The 19437-nt window shown below is 41.9% G+C and overlaps 1 protein-coding gene across 1 annotated transcript in view; it reads right to left on the reverse strand.

Annotated features, from left to right (window-relative positions):
• The window catches only part of LeuRS-m (Leucyl-tRNA synthetase, mitochondrial), an 80564-nt gene extending 61229 nt beyond the window's left edge, over positions 1-19335 (reverse strand). The window contains exons 1-6 of the mRNA XM_075669341.1: positions 19159-19335; positions 14464-14547; positions 8862-8990; positions 6421-6512; positions 2183-2243; positions 162-251 (exon numbers count right to left, since the gene is read on the reverse strand). Coding sequence (XP_075525456.1) covers positions 162-251; positions 2183-2243; positions 6421-6512; positions 8862-8990; positions 14464-14547; positions 19159-19239 — 537 coding nt within the window. The 5' untranslated portion in view covers positions 19240-19335. The remainder of the gene's footprint in view (positions 1-161; positions 252-2182; positions 2244-6420; positions 6513-8861; positions 8991-14463; positions 14548-19158) is intronic.
• Between the last annotated feature and the right edge of the window lie 102 nt (positions 19336-19437).

Here is a 19437-nt window from a genome sequence, read left to right on the forward strand (position 1 = left end):
ATGAAAGCAGATGTCCACGAGGGTGAACACTGGGTTGCTGCAGGTCAGATTACTTGGAGTGCCACATGACAATCACTGCAAGTACCAGTAGCAACTCTGGGCTGGAAACATTTGAAAAGGGTTCTCTGGTGCAGTACAAAAATAAAAAAGAAGGTTCTCACATTTCTACAGTAAACCAATCCTTTCTCATAAAGCTTGAGGAATAGGTACTGGGTCCACTTGTAGTATTTTGGATCACATGTTGACAGCTCCTGTAAAAATAAATAAAGTGCAGCTATGTTAGGCACAACCTAGGGACAGGCTGAATATCTGTGAATAAGGGGGGCACTATGATGCGGGATGTAGTTTTGGATGGATGAAAAAGAGCTGATGAATACATCATCCACTTCTTTATCCACTGCTTTGAGTGATCTTTGGCCACACCCTTTAAAATTAAGAACTTTATCCAAATCAGTCAGCTTCCCTTCAGTCAGCAATGAGCTTAATAACTGAGGTGACAACTGTAAGAAAACCTAGTCAGACAAGATAAGAGACAGACATTCAAAGGGACTTAATGTATAAACATGTACACAAATGATGTGCACAGAAGTTGACACATATTGACACACCTCAATGATTCCTGGCATACCTTATAAAGGTTATAACAGGAGAATTTTAACTGTGTGTATAAGACTGGCATGAAGTAAAAAGCCTTCCGCATTTTAACAAAAAATTTAGGGTTTTAACATTCAAACACTTAGGTGGGTTATGAGGAACACCGTAGTGGACAGCTCTGGATTACTTTTGACCACCTGGGATTCTTTAATGCGCACCCAATACACTACATGAGCATTTTTGCATTCTGCTTCCATTAGAATGTGGCCGCCACGACCAGGATTGAACCCATGACCTCTTGCTCAGCGGCACAAAGCCACAGCCACTCAGCTACCATGGCAGGTCTTCAGCATTTCCTATTGTTATTTCATGATAATTCACTGTATACAGTCTACGCTTATTACAATGTACCCGTGTACAACAGACTTTCAGATATAATGGACCATATTTCAAGCTTAGTTTGTTCTACCTATTTTATCAATGCAATGAAGTTATATTTTAGTGGACCATGCTACAACGGACTATTGGCTACAGCGGACGAAATTAGCGGCTTTTTTTTTTTTTCAAAATCGGGCCTATAAAACATATTTTTGCCATGTCGACACGAGATGACATTTGACTTGCGAGGGTCAGCCGACGATCTGGCTCAATATAGTGCGAGGGAGGAAGGCAGGGCGGAAACCCACCCTCTTTCGTGTGAGGCATTAGGGGGGGAGGCGGGGGGAACGAAGCGAGTGGGGTTCTACTGCGGCGGCTGCTGCTTACAAAGCGGCCACCGTACCTTGAAAGCAATCTGCGATGTGGACAAAGTGCTCGCTCGTGCGGGCGCCTATCTTGAAAGCGATCTGCGATGAAACAAAGTGCGCCCGGTGCCGGTAGCCTCGTATGTGCTCTGCTTTCGACGTTTAGTTCATGTTGAAGCGAGAGATGGCACAAAGGTCAATTCGCTCACTGCTGCGGCTGTGCTCATCTTACTTAATTTGCTATCGCAATTGATGTTTCGCCTTTCGGATGAAACTTTTTTTTACTTTGGACGTTCGTCACTCACCCTTTGCAATAAAGTTGTTGGACATCATCACAAATGTTTCGGAAGTGAGGCGTTTCGGATATTACGGACTTTGGATAAAACGGACATTTCTTGACGGTTTATCAAGGTCCATTGTAACGAGAGTCGACTGTACATACAAAAAAGGAAACACGTGAGAATGTTTGCAAACAGTTCCAGGTAGAGCGAGAGAGAGACAGAGAGTGAGATATACAAAAAGAATGATGAGACAAGTTATATAATTGGGCATCATGGTCCTGAAATGTTACTTTTTCTTTTATGAGGGTCTAAGAAATTTGAGGTGTCTCGTATGTGTTTTTGTTTTCCTTTCATTTTCATAGTGTGCTACAAGTTAATATGTACTTTCTGTTAGTGGGCTGGCAGAATAAATGAATGAAATGACATTTAAAAATCCAAACCTACAATTTATTTTTTTTTCTCGCGAGTATATATAGTATTTTGTCAGATTTGTCTAAAAATGCAAAACCCTAGCTACAGGTATACCAGTAGTTGAAAGCTTCTTCTGTCATACTGAGTACTTGCCTTACTCCAGTCAAAGTTGAAGTTTAGATCCTTGAGCTGTTTTTTCATTGACTGAATATTCCTGAAAAAAATGAATAAAGTAAAGCAAACACCCACATCTCATACAAACTTATAGCTACTTGGGTTATATCAGAGTGGAGCAAAACATAGTTTTAAGAATTATCTGAGCAGCTGGATAGTCCTCACTCAAATATCACACAAACAGACAAAAAGACTCCTTTACTTCCTGTACAGTTAAATACTGAGTGCAGCTACAGTACCAGCCCAACTCTAAGACAATGGCTATTAATTCTGGAATGAATAAAGCAATGTGATCCAAAGACAACTACTACACACTAACCCACAGAGGTATACATCTTAAATTGTTGGATGCCGTCCCTATAAAAGAAGTCTCATCAAAGAGCAACAACTTAGACAATATTTATTGGTTAAAAGAATTATATTCTGGAATTTTATGTGCCAAAACCACGATTTGATTACAAGGCACACTGTAGTAGGGGGACTCCGGATTAATTTTGACCACCTGGGGTTCTGTAATGTGCCCACGATGTGAAGGACACGAGTGTTCTTGCATTTTTTCTTTTGCAGTGTTTTTGGCCAGGGTTTGGTCCAGCAACCTCGTGGTTATTTATTTATTTGTTACAGTAGGATCTCGGTAAACAGAATTTGCACTAAAAGCAATAACAGCCTCTAAATTTGTTAGTTTTGTATTTGGGTAATGCAAATAAAGATTTGGTTAAGTGGAATCCAAATTTTTGTAACTTTCTGTAAACGGAATCACTGGAGCAAGCTTTAAGATTTTTTAGAAAAAAAAGCATAATTTTTTCTTTTTGTCGGCATCTGTTCTTTATCAAAAAAAAATTAAGTCCTTAAAAGCGGTGGCAAAGACTCAGGCAGGCAAAAATTTGATAGATTTTAATGCATAGCATGACCAGACTTAGACAGCTTCATGGCTCAGACACGCCTCATAGAGGAATCAAAGTAAGGACAACCAAAATTTCGGACACCTTATAGTGCACCATTTGATAATTTGGACTCTCCCTGCATAACCATGCATTATTTGGCCACCCACTGGAGCAATAAGAGACGTTTTTGTTTTGATACATCACCAGCACCCCCTCGAAACCAAAACTAGCAAAACCAAAATTCAGCAGCCATCAATAGCACCCAAACCGTGGGGAAAATTATAGCTGCCACACTCACTACTTTATGCTTAACATATGTACATGTTAAGAGGCTGTACACATATAGTGCTATACCTCTGTGCATCTTTCTTAGCAAATGGAACTCCTGGTAATCAGCAGATATTTCTCCGGTGCCTTGAAGTTTCATTTAACAAGCTTCTACTTTAATTGCCTATAACTGCAAAAGTTGAATGTTCTTTGTGTAGATATTTTGATGAAAACATGGTATCCAAATGCCATATAGTAGGTATACTTCAAGCTTTACATAACACTGTACAGCCACAAACTCTAATTTTATTTCTTGTTCAGTAAGTTTACACCTACTCGTCAATGATATCCTGCACCGATTAACGAAATACAGTCAAACCTGGATATATCGAACCCACGTATTTCGAATTATTGGCTATATCGAACACACAGATTACCCCCTTGAAAATACTATGTAAAAGTATAGGACAATTGCGTAGTATATCGAATTCCATTTTCGTCAGACATTCGATATATCGAATGCCGCGTCGCGCCGCGCCCCGGGAAGGTGCGCTTTTCCCAAAGACATTCGTGTCCGGTCCTCAGGGGAAAATATTTCCGCAGAGTCAGTCAGCAGGCTCCTCCTCTGCGCATGCGCGGCCGCCACCTAGCGACGGAGACGCAGAGCCTTTCCTCTGTTCTTGCGCCCCACCGGCGCGAGCTCTCTCGCTCCTCCTCTACTGCCGGCGTCTGCATTTGGCAAGGGCATTGGAGCTCAGCGAAGAGAGTGCGCGGCATGGAGACACGGCGACGTTTCCAAGCCACACTTCCTGGGAAAAGGGAGAGAGAGAGAGAGTGAGGGGTCGGCATGGTCGCTGGTGGGCCAGGGGAGACAAGAGAGCCAGAGAGGGCTCAAAAAACGAACAGAGCGTCTTCGACAGCATATTACGCCGATCTTTTTCCCCGCTCTCTTCTTTCTTTTCCCTTTGTCGTTCCTTCACACCCCCATTGACTGCCACTCGAACAGGCTTCGCTCGGACTGCTCCATCTGCGCATAGCGCGTTTTGTTGTGCGTACCTCTGTTTCAACGTGCCTTGCGTAGCGTGTGTGATTGCGGTCATCTGGTGAGCTATGGCATCCACGGACATAAAAAAGAGGAAGAATCTGGACTTTGCAAGAAAGCTTGAACTAATCCGGCGTGTCGAGAATGGAGAAAAGAAGTCCTCCATGGCAGACGCATTCGGCATTCCTCGGAGTACTTTAAGTATGTTGTTAAAAAACAAGCAGGACATCAAGCTTAAAGCAGGTGGGGAAAGTCGCTCGGGAGCGTGTCGTGTGCTCCCTGCTGCTTTTGACAAAGTGGAGAAGGCACTCCATATGTGGTTTCTTGAAATCCGAGCGAAAGATATTCCCGTGGATGGCCCGATGTTAATCGAAAAGGCCAAATGGTTTGCTACGGCTCTTGGCGAAGAGAACTTTTGCGGTGGCACTGGATGGCTGCAATGGTTTAAAAACTGCCACGACATTGTAGGAAAGGCCATTTCAGGCGAAAGTGGGTCTGTCAGCAGCCAGGAGATGCAGCAGTGGCTTTCTGAGGAGTGGCCGAAGATCACTGAGAAGTTTTCGCCTGCAGAAATCTTCAATGCAGACGAAACTGGTCTCTTTTGGCAAATGTTGCCGAACAAGACACTCGCTCTTCGTGGAACCTCATGCCACGGCAGTAAAATGAGCAAAGTGCATGTGTCGGTGATGCTTGCAGCCAACATGGACGGCTCGTGCAGGCTACGGCCATTCGTGATCGGGAAGAGCAAGTCACCGCACTGCTTCAAGAACTGTAAACAGCTTCCCGTCCGCTACGGCTGTAATAGGAAGGACTGGATGACACGTCAACTTTTTGTTGAATGGCTGCAGGCTTGGGACGCTGAGTTGGGCAAGTCGGGCCGCCGAGTTTGCCTTCTGGTAGACAACTGTTCGGCCCATCAAACGACTTGCAAGCTGCAGCACATCGAATTGAAGTTTCTCCCGCCGAACACCACAGCGAGACTGCAGCCCCTCGACCAGGGTATTATAAAGGCATTCAAGGTAGGCTATCGGAAGTGACTTATTCAACGGCTCCTCATAAACCTCTGCATGGGAACCTACCTCAAGATTGACCTGCTCGGCGTGATCCAGATGATTACCGGCGCTTGGGGCGACGTGAAGCAGGCCACAGTAGCCAACTGTTTCGGCAAGGCAGGCCTTGAAATGGCCGGAGATGAATGTCCAGAAGCTTTAGATGACGATGAATGCTTGGAGGACACGTCCCGCGACTTGTCCAATTTTCCCGGCGCCGTCCCGTCCGAAGTTACTGTTTATGACTTCATTAACGCTGACAGCGAAGTTCAAGCGGTAGCCAACCTCGCTGATGAGGACATTGTGGCCGGAATAGCTGGCATTCAAGACGGCGATTCCAGCGACGACGAGGGCAACTGTGTTTTCGAAGAAACGCGTCCGTGCACAGCCACTGAACTGGCGTCAGTGTTCACCCTGATTCGGCGCTGTTGCGGCGAAATGGAAGGCACTGGGCTCTCGCACCTGGACAGTCTCGAGAAGATTGAGACTAGTGTTTTAAGCTTCATTTCCCAGAGGAAAAAGCAGCCCAAAATTAGTGATTTTTTTTCCGTGAAATAAAACGCTTTCATATTTTGTGCACATGCTATGTGATTCGCGGCTGTTCCAATCGGTAAGCCACAATTTTTTATGATCGCGAGTGCTTTTTTGGCCTATATCTGTATATCGAATTTTCGCTATATCAAACTATTTTCCGATCCCCGTCGAATTCGATATATCCGGGTTCGACTGTATATATTGCTAGATGCTGGAGACATATGCAAATGTTGAACTCGTGGCTTGTGAGATCGAAGACATGCTGCAGGATGTCGCACAACTACCACTCACTATAACGGTGCTTGGAAACTAAGCAGCACACACCCAACACTACAATAGTGCACCAGTGAACCCTTCCACACAATTAATTTAGATGCCTGGTAGTGTATGATTCTTTCTCTTTCGTAATTTTACACACCTAATTTTAGACAAAGTTCCCACCTTTCTGTCCATACTCTGGGATTCTCATTCCTTTCCACAGCTGCATTCTCTGCTGGCAAGCCAAAACTGTCCCAGCCCATAGGATGGATGACCTGCATCCAGGAAAGCAGTTTTCCAGGCTTAAAGCACGGTAGAACCATAGTTATATGCAAACGAACTCTAAGGCAATAATAAAACTGTGTTTACATGAGCACAGTGGATATATTAACAAATGTTAGGTCACACTTATCTTTAACTGGAGTTGTTGAAAAAATTTCAATCCATTATTATTTTAAACTTATGAATGAGTGTGCTCTTATCACAAAAGATATCAGTACAATATGTACAAATTTGGAAAAAAGCATTGTTAGGGAAGCGTTCCTTTAATTACAGCTAGAACGCAACGAGGCATGACTTCCTGCAAATTTTCAATGACTGTTAGAAGCTGTTTTGTATGTTGCGCATTCGCCTGCGTGTATATATTGCATGTGATACAACAGAAAATAAACAGTCGAAGTTGGCGCTCCCCTTGTTCCTTTCCGTCCATCCTTGGTTGCGCCAAAGCGATCATATTTATGGTCTACTCAGAAATAAGAACCGACTAGCCCAGCAACATGTACTTCTGATTTATCCCTTCAGCTGGGCCCCTCTGTGTCAGCCAGGATAATAAGACGTCGACTGCGATCTGCTAGACTGAATACAGAGAGACCGGCAAAGAAATAATCTGTAGCAAGAACTGGACTTCCAGAGTAAAGTGGATAAAACAGCATGACAGCTGGACCCCTAAGCAACAGTAAAAAGTGGTCTAGTCAGACGAACCAAAGTCTTCTCTCTTCTGGAGTGATGGGACTCGTTACGTGCGATGTCTTAAAGGGACCAAATTTTATCCTCAAAACATGGAGGAATAAGAATGATGGTGTGCAGCTTCTTCTCTGCTCATAGACTGATGGCACAATGACTGAGGATGTGTACAAGAACATTGTAGAAAACAATGATTTCATGGGCACAAAGACATTTCGGCTGTCATTTTATATCACAGCAAGAAAACGACCCAAAACATACAACCGCCATTGTGAAGGTTCAATTCAAGAAGAGGAAGGTGAACTTTATGGACTGGACAAGCCAGTCTAAAGATTTCAGCCCTACCGAATACTTTTGGAAAGAATTGCAATGCTGCCCGAAGCAGAAAACCATGTGCTACGGCGACAACAAAATTGTTCAGCTGCATCAAGAATGGTCCACGATATCCAAAATGGCCACTGACAATTTGCTGAAATCCATAACTCGTCACTGTGGAGCAGTAATTGAAGGAAATGGCTTTCCTACAAAGTACTAGCCATGTATTTTTTCAAATTTGTGCACTTATCATAAGAGGAGTCAGTGTAAGACATTAAACTAAGTTTAATTTACTCATAAGTTTCAAATACGAATGGATTAAGATATTTTCAATAATTCCAGTTAAGAAACCATGCTACTTAATAATTGTGATAATATCCACCTTTCTCGTACAAACACATTGTTCTGTACTTATCATATAGTTTGTTTTTGTATATCATGTTTCTACCACGATTTAAGACCAAAAATGCAAAATATTGTATCTTTTTGTCCACCACTGTAGCTCTTACCTGCTAGTTTGGAAACCTGTACGTTTAGTGATCATGGCGTGAAGTGATATAAAGATTATTTTTCATGCAAGGCTGCATTCTCAACCTAGCACTGAATCAACTTTACATGAAGCAAAATGAAATGTACAGTATAACTGCACAAATTATGAAGTAATGTAATTCAAAACAGTCATAGCACGAGCTCTATCTTGAAGAATGGGTGCTATTCATTGAAACCCACTTGTGGGTCTCACGTCATGAACCTCAGGCAAGCCATGCCCCACCAGCGAATTGCCCATTGGGCATAGACCTAACATCTGTATGAAGGGAGTAAGAAGCTGGTACACTTCTATTCATATGAAGGAAAGCAAGGGGCTCATTGCAAAAATGTCCACTTACCTATAGCGAGTTTTGTGCATACCTATGAGTATTAAGCAATGACACACATCCAGAAGAACCTTTATGAGAGTTTCTTAGGTGGCTATCACAGATGCCAACAGAACAGTTAAAGCTTCCATGACAGTGCAGGCACAGCAGCATGTCTAAAACATTATGAAAACATGTATATGAATACATTTTGCCATAAATAGTTTTACACTAATATTTTTACACGTGCTACTGTTTTACTCATGGGCAGGTGCTGTGATAGCAAGACTGTTAAAGCGTACTATCATTGAGCTCTAGCAAATTCATTCATGACATGCAGTCAAATATTGATGAAAGTAGCCAGCTTTCCAAATTCAGTGCAGGTATTTTTCACCTACAGCCACTGTCACAGCCAAAATACTAGCTTAGAAGACAAAATTCTAACGCTAACACTTTCTGTGATTTCAATAATATGCCACCTATCAGCCCTACCTGTTTTCCGTGCATGGTATATAAGCGGGCATATGTGTCGCTGATGGTGTATACACGAACATGTCCAAGGTGCAGCTGTCCAGAGGGGTATGGGAACATAGACAGAACGTACATTTTTTTGTCCGGATCCTGCAGTACCAGAACAAGAGCACAAACTCTGTCAATGCAAGGTAAATATACAGCAACACAAGAAATACATTCAAGACAGGTCATGCTCTACTCAATGGCAACTAACCAGAAAACTTGGCCCCTTCACACAGGTGCACAATAAGCACAAAGTCAGCTAGCTGCTCCTTTGATAATGAAAACAGTACATCTACATATGATTTGTTCAGTGAAGTTCACAATGAACATTTTTTACTGTGACAACAGTTAAATGCTCGAAGGTGGGTTTCCTGTGTCCATCTGTCTGTACTTTCCATTATACCATTGTTGTCTTGGTTTTACTGTATCAATATTATGGTGTTGTCAAATGACCCCATCAGTTTCACTATCATCATGTGGCAAAGAAGAACAAAACTTTACCCACAACCACTAGCGATTGAACTGGTGCCGCTGTGGCAATAAGAAGTTGGGAGCCAGATGTGATAACCAGAGCTAGCCCGCAACATTCACAATTGTGCCATGCAGACTCTGAGATGATGGCATTTGTGCATACTGTAGCAGGAGGACATCCACTTCGCAAAGGCAAAGTTGTTCTTGAGAAGATGGCGGTGTGGACTGTAAGAACCTGTTGCTGTCAAAGTAAATAAGGTCAGGGCCAGATTCTGCTTATTATCTGGAATTCTTCTATAGCAGAGGATGTGGCCATTTGTCAGCACTGTATAAGCCTCACCAGTTCTTCTAACCTCACTAAGGCCACTGATATCCCAAACAATGCCTGATAGCTCCTCAAAAACTCCTGCTAAGCTAGCTTCACTCAGACAGTTCGGGTGTTAAATGTTGCCAGGGTCAGTTTCCATTGGTGGTCTGTCCGGGTACAAAGGTTCTTAACACCCACTGCTGAGTTACAGGTATGACCACCGCCTTCGATAGGTGCCCCACAGCTCCTGGGGACTGAGGGCCATTGGTTGATCGAATGAGTCATTTGGGAAGGAGTGGCAGAATACAGCACCAGGGAGGCCAATTCCTGTTCTGGTGAGGGAGTGTCATTTTTTGAAGCTTAGTGGGTCTTCCTAATTTGTTTGTACCTTGGCATAGGCCCACTGGCTCTCGGCATTTTTGCTGGTGTCAGGCGCCACTGCAAGACATGTCCATAGCTTAATCAAGATATACAATACAGGGAGCAGGGCTATCTCAATAAATCAAGAAACAGCATTTCTTCTTATGATAGCATCATAGAAGGCATACACCTCATACACCTCAATCATTTCTCTTGTAATGTTAGTTTGGGGCCAATACAAAATGGAAGAATCTACAAAGAGCGGAATGCACCTTTATTTTTGGCAGTACATGCCTAATGGCCCGAAATAGTTTTTGTCATGTTATAGTGATGCTCCTTCAACTTAAGCCTGAACTGATGGTGTAATTTTTTTAATGAGAGGCAAGAAAGAAAAAGGTCTTCAGAAAAAGGTCCTTTATGTCTACAAAAAATGCTCCAAGGCTTTTTCTGTGGAAATAAGGGACTTTTTTTTATTCTCTTCTGCAGATTAATTTGATGAAATTAATTTGAGCATTGACAGACTTGGAGCAGTCTAATTTCAACATGTTTCTGGGTTTTCATGAGAACAATTTTTTTAACTACTATCTTTTCACCTAACTCAACATTTGCAACATACAATGCAAATACTGTCAAACAAAAAACTAGTGTGTGTATTGAGTCCTGTGTTGCGCCCTAAGTGACCTGCACGTAGCTATGACCAAGTTCTTGAAAAGTAGTTGAACACTGATGTCACCACTGTAATTAGGTTTGTTGATATTTTAATTGTTATGAATACTGAGTCTTGTATTCTTTACTTAGTCATTTAGAAAAACTTAACCCTGTTCACTGACTGCTTGTCCTGTCCGGTGACAACATACCAAGTGCCAATTGGCAATATTATCAGGTATTTATACTTAGGTCTGTACTTCTCAACACCATGCGTTTTCTGGAGCTATGACCTGAGAGCAAACGAGCCAGCGCTTTCTGTCATGTCTGTATATTCAACACTTGTAAAATGCACCTAGAAATACAACATAGCCTCAATAATTCTTCATTGCAGTCCTGTAACCACAAAGTTGAAACCAATTTGTGGGGCCAGGTCAAGCATCTGGTTGCTGCTGGTTACCTCTAGTGACTTGCGACTGTTGACTTTGGTAGCAGAAGGGTTGAGCAAGAAGAGTCACATTGGGCAAAACAAAAAGCTCAGCTCTGCTAGAGTGAAGAAGGTTGTGGTTGTACCTTACATACAGAGCATTTCCTATAACCTCAAAAGGATAGCAAGAAAGGCCAGAGTGGATGTAGGTTATCCTGCCCCTGAATGATTGCAGAAACTCTATACAAGATGGTTGATACAGACAAAAAAGAGATGAATGCCTGCATTACACAACATCGCAAACAAATTGTGGACTAGTATTTGAAACATTATCTACTCAATACCCTTGTCGTGCAAAAAAAGAGTATATATTGGTCATACAGTCCTGTGCATTAATCAAAAATTGAAGGAATGTCATCGTAATCTGACGAAATACTATTTCAGGCCATTTAGGCATGCATGGCTGAGAATGCAGCTGCATCTTGATCTTTGATGATACTTCCATTTTGAATCAGACACAAAATAAAATTACAAAAACAAATTACTGACACATATGAAATCACCAAAATAAAAGACGAGTGCATGAGCATGCCTTCAGTGACACTATCAGGAAAAGAAATGCTGTTTCCCGATTTATTGCGATAGCCCTGTGCACTATATGTTTTGATTATGCTGCGGACGTCTGTATGGTTCTACAATGTGTGCCTATGAATGTATGCTACTCTTGTTGTATTTCCATTTAGCTGATATGTATATACAGACCTGCCAACCTTAGAACTTGAAAAATTACCTTTGTAACCAATAAATACTAATATTTAATGATTACTCAGGATGTCACCTATTTATTCAAGATTTGCAGGCTCTGCTCTGTAGGGATGCTGTCAACAGGCACTTTTATTCTATGCAGTTGCAATCTGCACCACAAATGTTTATGAAGAAATATTGTTATCTATTCGAGAGTAGCACAATGCTACAAAGGCTATGAACAGCTGCAAGCACTTGATGTACATAAACATGAAGCATTAAACTTTTATGAAGTGCATTCATGAAACATTCATGTAACAGTGACTTAAATTTCGGTTGCCATCATAAAGTGGTTCCATAAATTGGTGTTGTGGCTACACGGGCAGGTCTGTGTAATTGACAGGTCTGAAAAATCAGTCAGCATCTCTATTTTAATTTGTTCAGAAAAGGCTTTACTCTAAACAAGGTGCAAATGAAAATTTTTTTAATTATTGCTGTCAATATGACAATCATAAACAAGCTTGTAAAATCTACCATTTTACAATAAAATTGCACATGTTGGCAAGTATGTATATATAGTGTCCCAACTACCATGCACCAAGATTTAAGATTATGAAAATGCCATGTAATGTTGTTTGCCGTCCCTTCAAGATACTCCGATTATTGTTGCATTGCACCTAATGACATAATTAGTCTTAGTTAACCAACTTCTCAAATGCTATAATTAGATGAAAAGGGTCAATGAGGAAATCATACAGCAACACAAAAAACTCCCCATACAGTTTTCTGTTGCTGAATACGTGCTATATGAAAGTGTTTTTCGAGCGTGAAAGCAGCCTGCGAATACACACAAAGTTCCTCGAGCAGCCAGCCACATAGCAATTTTGGGTGTATTTGCGGGCTTCTTTCATGCTCGGAAAAACACTTTTATGTAGCATGCATTGAGCAACAAAAAGCTGTATTAGTAGTTTTTTATGTTGCTCTACAATTTTCTAATTGACACTTTTCATTTAATTATAATATTTGAGAAGTTTATTTCTTAATTAACACTACTTATGTGACTAGGCAGAATGCAAAAAAAATAATTTGAGTATCTCCAAGCAACAGCAAACAACATTACTTTAGTTCTGTCCAGCTACGTGGCATTTACATATGTTTAAATCTTGGTGCATGATAGTTGGGACACCCTGTATATTGCCTACTTGTGAAAATAAAAATCTGTAATTGAAAGTAGCATGTGTGTGTCTTCTTTCTCTGTATTTTTTTGGTTATGCTGCACATTATAAGCACAAAGAGTCATAGGAATGTGTTGTATCACACTCTGTATTTGTTTAACTCTGTCTTCACGCCTACTTTGCTGGCTTTGCTATTTTAACAGTTAATCACGATGCTTTGGCAGGCTAGTTGGTCAGTTGAGAGTAGCGCCTTGTCCTGTCGTCTTTCTTGTGTCTGTTGTTTTGCGCTAAACAAAGTATTCTTTAACAGTTAATGTTTTATCAATCAGCAAAATTCATTACTCAAGCACAACTTAAAGCTGTGCCTTAAAAGGAAGAGAGAGAGAGATAATTACTCGTTAGTGATAAAGAAAAAGCCAATAATTAGTAAAGAAAGCCAGCAAGAACACACACTCACTTGTACACACAGCCATGTCCACTTTGTTCAACTATAGTTACCCAGCATAGGAAATTGATCAATTTAATTCATGGTATTTGATCTGCTTCCACACACCAATTTTGGTGAGTGTGTGTGTGTTTTATTTTCACCGCTTCTGAACAATCTGAAGACTGCCTTTCAGTTTTATTTCAGTTTTGGTCACACTTGTCCACGGAGCAAGAAATATTTAGGAGTGGAAACTCCGCTGTTTGCAGCGACCAGTAGAGGTCACAAGCCCGCAGATATATTTTCATGCTGGCGGCACCTGGCGGCATGGGAAGAAATTACCGCCGTTTCGGTTGCCAGGGCAACCGGTTGAGCGTGTTGCTCCCGTTCGGCCGCGCGCGCCTGACTTCTACCACGGAGTGGCCGGAGCTGCCGGAGCCGCCGAGCCGCCTGCCGGGCGCTGCTTTTTTTTTTTTCCGCTGCGGCTTCTACGACGCGCTGCATGGTGCCGCCACTGTATACGGTAGCGTCGGCGCATGCAACAATTGTGACTTTATCTGGTCGCCCGTGCTCGCTCGCGCTAACGGGAGTTTCACCTCCTACATGTCTTACTCCGTGCACTTGTCTTTTTCTGGCCTTTTCAGAAAGCTGTAAAAATGAAATGTCAACTAAAGGCACCCCTCCAGTGCACCATCAAATTTTCCAAAATTATGCAGGTGCATCTTGAAAAGTAAATAAATAAATAAATAAATGAGTACCTCAGCCACTTCAGCTGCACACATTTCTTTTTTATTATGATAGCAGCAGCAAACACTGTAAATTGCATTCAGTCACCTGATCTTCAGCTCAAGTACAGCGGCCTCAAACTTCAGCACATACACAAAGATGAGCTTTCTTTTGGCATGCTCAGATCACCTTTCATTTGTGTTCTCATTTGTTTCTACTTACTTAGTTCTCAAAACACCTTAAGAGCTTCAAGAAGCTTTGTTAAAGCAGTGGGCATCTAGTCATAACAGCATGCTTACCACATGTTTGGGTGGGGTGCGATTAATCCTGTCCTTCCAGAAATCTTCAACTTTGATCCTTGTTTCTGCATTTATCTTTGGATTCTGGAACAGTAAAAAAAAAATATTTACAAGAAACAGACAGATAGGTGCATGAATTTTTTAGGGATGTTCTAAACATATGAAACATTTAAATAATAATTTTAAAATTTGACTTTGCTAATTAGTCTGCAGTTTAAAGTACTAAGTTGAACTTCATTGCTACAAAGCTGCATCTGATGCGAAAATACATTTTTTATATCCGATATATGTTATAAGCATATATACGCACTGATCTTGGCTAAGAAGATCTCAACCACTGCATGGTCGCAGAAGCGTGTCAGTCCGCTCATTTAAATTCTGTCAGGCCTCATTTAAATCAAGTCAAGCGTAGGCTTCAAGTTAAGATGCATTTCTGAATATGGGGCTTAGGGTTAAATTGAATTTTATGACACATGTATGCCGCTTTCTTTCATATATAAAGGCACTATTTTTTGGTCGCAAATGCGAGTGGTGATCTCTAGCATTCACAGAATTGCATGCTAGGTATGAAATGGTGTATAGTGATGCAGATATTTGAAAGTACAGTGAAATTAATTTATGTGCTGAAAATTGTGCGCTAATATGACTTAATTGTGAACACTAAACACCTAACAGCTTTAAAATGTAACCACACACAAAATCAAACCAATTTAGCCTACACATATAGGTACAGAAGTAATTGTCTCTTGTTGCAACAAATATAATGAATGAATTACAACCTGTGATCAATAAATATGGTGAATGAATTGCTGGTGTGCGGTGAAGTAGGTACTACTGGTTGATGGTCAGGTCAGTGAAGCCCGCAAGGTCTGTCAGTCATTATGCAAAATAGAAGTGAGGCGTGCAGGCAGGACACAAGAGTAGAGAAGTGGACAACACGAACGCCGACTATCAACTGAAGCGGGCACTGAGGCGAAAAAAGAAAGAAGGCACAAAACTCATCTGCACATGCTCAGGAATGGTAACACCACGTGTCAATCGGGTAAACGTGCCGGCCTACGCGAGAGATAACTGTTAAGGTAGTTAATCTCTTCCTTATGTAAAGTAATCGAAGGCTGACTCACGCACGCACTTCCACCATTATAGATATGCAATGCCTCTACCATAAGACGCGTATCTTCATTCTTATGCCTGTACAATATCGCGCATTCATCTAACTCTGGCGTGCAGTTACAATCTCGGCAACGAAGCGAAAGATTAGAAGGCGATCCACCGGTTAACGACCTTTTATGTCCCATTAGCCTCTGATTGATACACCGTCCCGTTTGCCCTACGTAGAACTGGCCACAGCTAAGGGGAATTTTATAAACCACACCCATACAACAGTCAGTAAAACAGTTGTTCTTATTGTGCTTCACTGGACAAATATCTGTTCGTTTTTTGCCTTCTACCCGCTCCTTTTTATTCTGTACGGCAGTGCATATCTTACCTAGCTTATTGGGAGCAGTGAAAGCAACATTAACATCTTATCTACTAGCAACTTTTTTAAGCCTGTGCGACATTGAATGAATATACGGAATAGCCACTACTCTTTTTTTGCTATTACTGCTTTCTGTAATCACGTCCGTCCCTCTCGAAACCGACTTCTTTAGGCGCTCAGCCACAGTGGCCACCGCTACACTAGGATACCCTGCTTCTAATAGGCACCGGACCTGCGCATTAAAACTGGCGCTCATTTTGTGCATGCACGATCTGGTGAGGGAAGACTTAAGGCACGACATGGCAATTCCGTTTTTTACTAATTTAGAATGCTTGGATTGAAAATTTAGCAACAGCTTCGAAGATCTTGGGGAGTACTGCCAACAAACATGATGTTGTTCGAAGATCAAGGAAATGTCAAGAAATTGAATTATGCGTCGCTGAGGAAATTCCTTGGTAAACTTTAATCCTCCCCCATAAAGTTTAAATTGCTCACTTACTGAGGTAGCAGCGGAATCGAATTCTTCCCTATTACAGAAAATCAGGTAATCATCAACGTAACGAAATATCTTGATAACACTATCACCTAAGGCTTTCTCTAAGCAGTTGTCAACCTTACTCAGGTAAATGTTGCTAAGTATAGGGGCAACCTTTGAGCCAATACAAATGCCTGATTTCTGCAGAAAAACGCCATCTCTCCACCCAATCAGCGTCGACTTCAAGTACGTTGAAAGAATTTCTAGAAAAGCTCCCGTGGAAACACCGCATCTGTCAATAAAAGCCGACTCTTGCACTTGTTCTTTAATGCACTCATTTACGCACTAGTTCTTTAATGCACTCATTGCTACCTCAGTAAGTGAGCAATTTAAACTTTATGGGGGAGGATTAAAGTTTACCAAGGAATTTCCTCAGCGACGCGTAATTCAGTTTCTTGACATTTCCTTGATCTTCGAACAAAATCATGTTTGTTGGCAGTACTCCCCAAGATCTTCGAAGCCGTTGCTAAATTTTCAATCCAAGCATTCTAAATTAGTAAAAAACGGAATTGCCATGTCGTGCCTTAAGTCTTCCCTCACCAGATCGTGCATGCACAAAATGAGCGCCAGTTTTAATGCGCAGGTCCGGCGCCTATTAGAAGCAGGGTATCCTAGTGTAGCGGTGGCCACTGTGGCTGAGCGCCTAAAGAAGTCGGTTTCGAGAGGGACGGACGTGATTACAGAAAGCAGTAATAGCAAAAAAAGAGTAGTGGCTATTCCGTATATTCATTCAGTGTCGCACAGGCTTAAAAAAGTTGCTAGTAGATATGATAATGTTGCTTTCACTGCTCCCAATAAGCTAGGTAAGATATGCGCTGCCGTACAGAATAAAAAGGAGCGGGTAAAAGGCAAAAAACGAACAGATATTTGTCCAGTGAAGCACAATAAGAACAACTGTTTTACTGACTGTCGTATGGGTGTGGTTTATAAAATTCCCCTTTGCTGTGGCCAGTTCTACGTAGGGCAAACGGGACGGTGTATCAATCAGAGGCTAATGGAACATAAAAGGTTGTTAACCGGTGGATCGCCTTCTAATCTTTCGTTTCATTGCCGAGATTGTAACTGAATGCCAGAGTTAGATGAATGCGCGATATTGTACAGGCATAAGAATGAAGATACGCGTCTTATGGTAGAGGCATGGCATATCTATAATGGTGGAAGTGCGTGCGTGAGTCAGCCTTCGATTACTTTACATAAGGAAGAGATTAACTACCTTAACAGTTATCTCTTGCGTAGGCCGGCACGTTCACCCGATTGACACGTGGTGTTACCATTCCTGAGCATGTGCAGATGAGTTTTGTGCCTTCTTTCTTTTTTCGCCTCAGTGCCCCCTTCAGCTGATAGTCGGCGTTTGTGTTGTCCACTTCTCTACTCTTGTGTCCTGTCTGCACGCCTCACTTCTATTTTGCATAATGAATCCTTACCAACTAGCTCAGCTTTCTGTCGTTCTAAGCTGTCAGTCATCGTTCACGAAGCCAAGTGGTTCTCCAGAAACGCAGTTGGAAGGAGCACGGTTTTTGGACATCTAACGCAATGTGAACGCTGAACTCAACCAAATCCCACAGACTGCCTTCACTAAAAGTATGCGAGATCTCTACATGTGTTCTCAAAAGTGCATAACCACGAGAGGCGATTATTTTGAAGGACAGTAAGCTGTATTACTGCATACATGTACCGCCTTACCTGCAAATAAATCATGAAAGCAATCATTCACCGTATTTATTGATCACAGGTTGCTACTGCAAGCTTTATCAAACTCGTTATGAATTTGTACACATTAAGTTAGTGCTCTTGTTTTTAACTATAAAGGCACTGCCCATCTGGCTTCCCGGAATATTCATTTTTTTTCTTCAGGTGGCATTTCAAATATTTCGGTCTTACGTCCAAAAGTATCACAAGACCTATGAAAACGCTGGAGTGGAGAGAATACTTTTGACAACCTCAGGTTCCTTAATGTGCATCCAAAGTACGGTACACACGTGTTTTTGCATTCCGCCCCCATCGGAATACGACCAGGAATCGAACCTGCAACCTAGTGCTCAGCAGCAAAAGTGTGTGCATTTCCCACCTACTGGTTTCTACGTGCAATACGTGCATACATAAACATACTGTCACATTATTATCAACTGATTTTTCAAATATTTTTGCATGTTGCATACTGTTTATTGAGAAGTATAGACTCATAACGTTGTAGGTGCAACATGCACCTGCAACGTACGTGCAGGTGCCACAGGACAGAGCCGAGGTCGATCGCAGGTCAGATGAACTAAGTGCCCTCAAGCTCGGAGCAGACCCTGCAATTCTAGGTAAGCCCAGAATTCACGTAAATGACGAGTGCGAATCAGCAACCTTATTCCATTCACGGTATACAATATGTACTGTACGGTTACAGTACGTAAACGAGTAAAATGAATATGAATAAAACCTTTAAGACATTACGGGAGAAAGGAAACATACCAGACATGCTGTTTTGCGTAGAGACGGAAAAGAAAGTATACGGAAAGTTCTACTTTGTACATGGGAAAATTCAGGAAGCGAGAACAGGGGCAAGGAACAACTTCAAGGTGTCGTTTACTTTTTTGTTCCGTGTATCGATACTATGAAACCTGCGCGTCGGCTGCTTCGGCCGGCTGCTGAGCATTACCGGGTCATGAAAAGTATGAATGCAGGGTGCACTTACCCATACTGATGTAAGGCTAAATATATGTCTAAAGTTTCGCTTTTTTCGATTCTTTGCAAGGGCGCGTACAATTATATGCATACTTTGATATCACAACTGGAAGCATTTAACGCAAGAGATCACGCTGCAAGAGAACATGCGGACCGTTTGCGGACCGTGATAAACTGACTTGGCTTGACTGGTGCTTTTGTTCACATGCAAAGACAACACAGGTCACACACAGACGGAGATTTCTCAAAGAAAGCATTAGTAAGTTCCTATTGCTCGTTAAATTGCCAT

This window comes from Dermacentor variabilis, chromosome 1 (genome assembly GCF_050947875.1).
Source record: "Dermacentor variabilis isolate Ectoservices chromosome 1, ASM5094787v1, whole genome shotgun sequence".
NCBI classification, from domain to species: Eukaryota; Metazoa; Arthropoda; class Arachnida; order Ixodida; family Ixodidae; genus Dermacentor; species Dermacentor variabilis.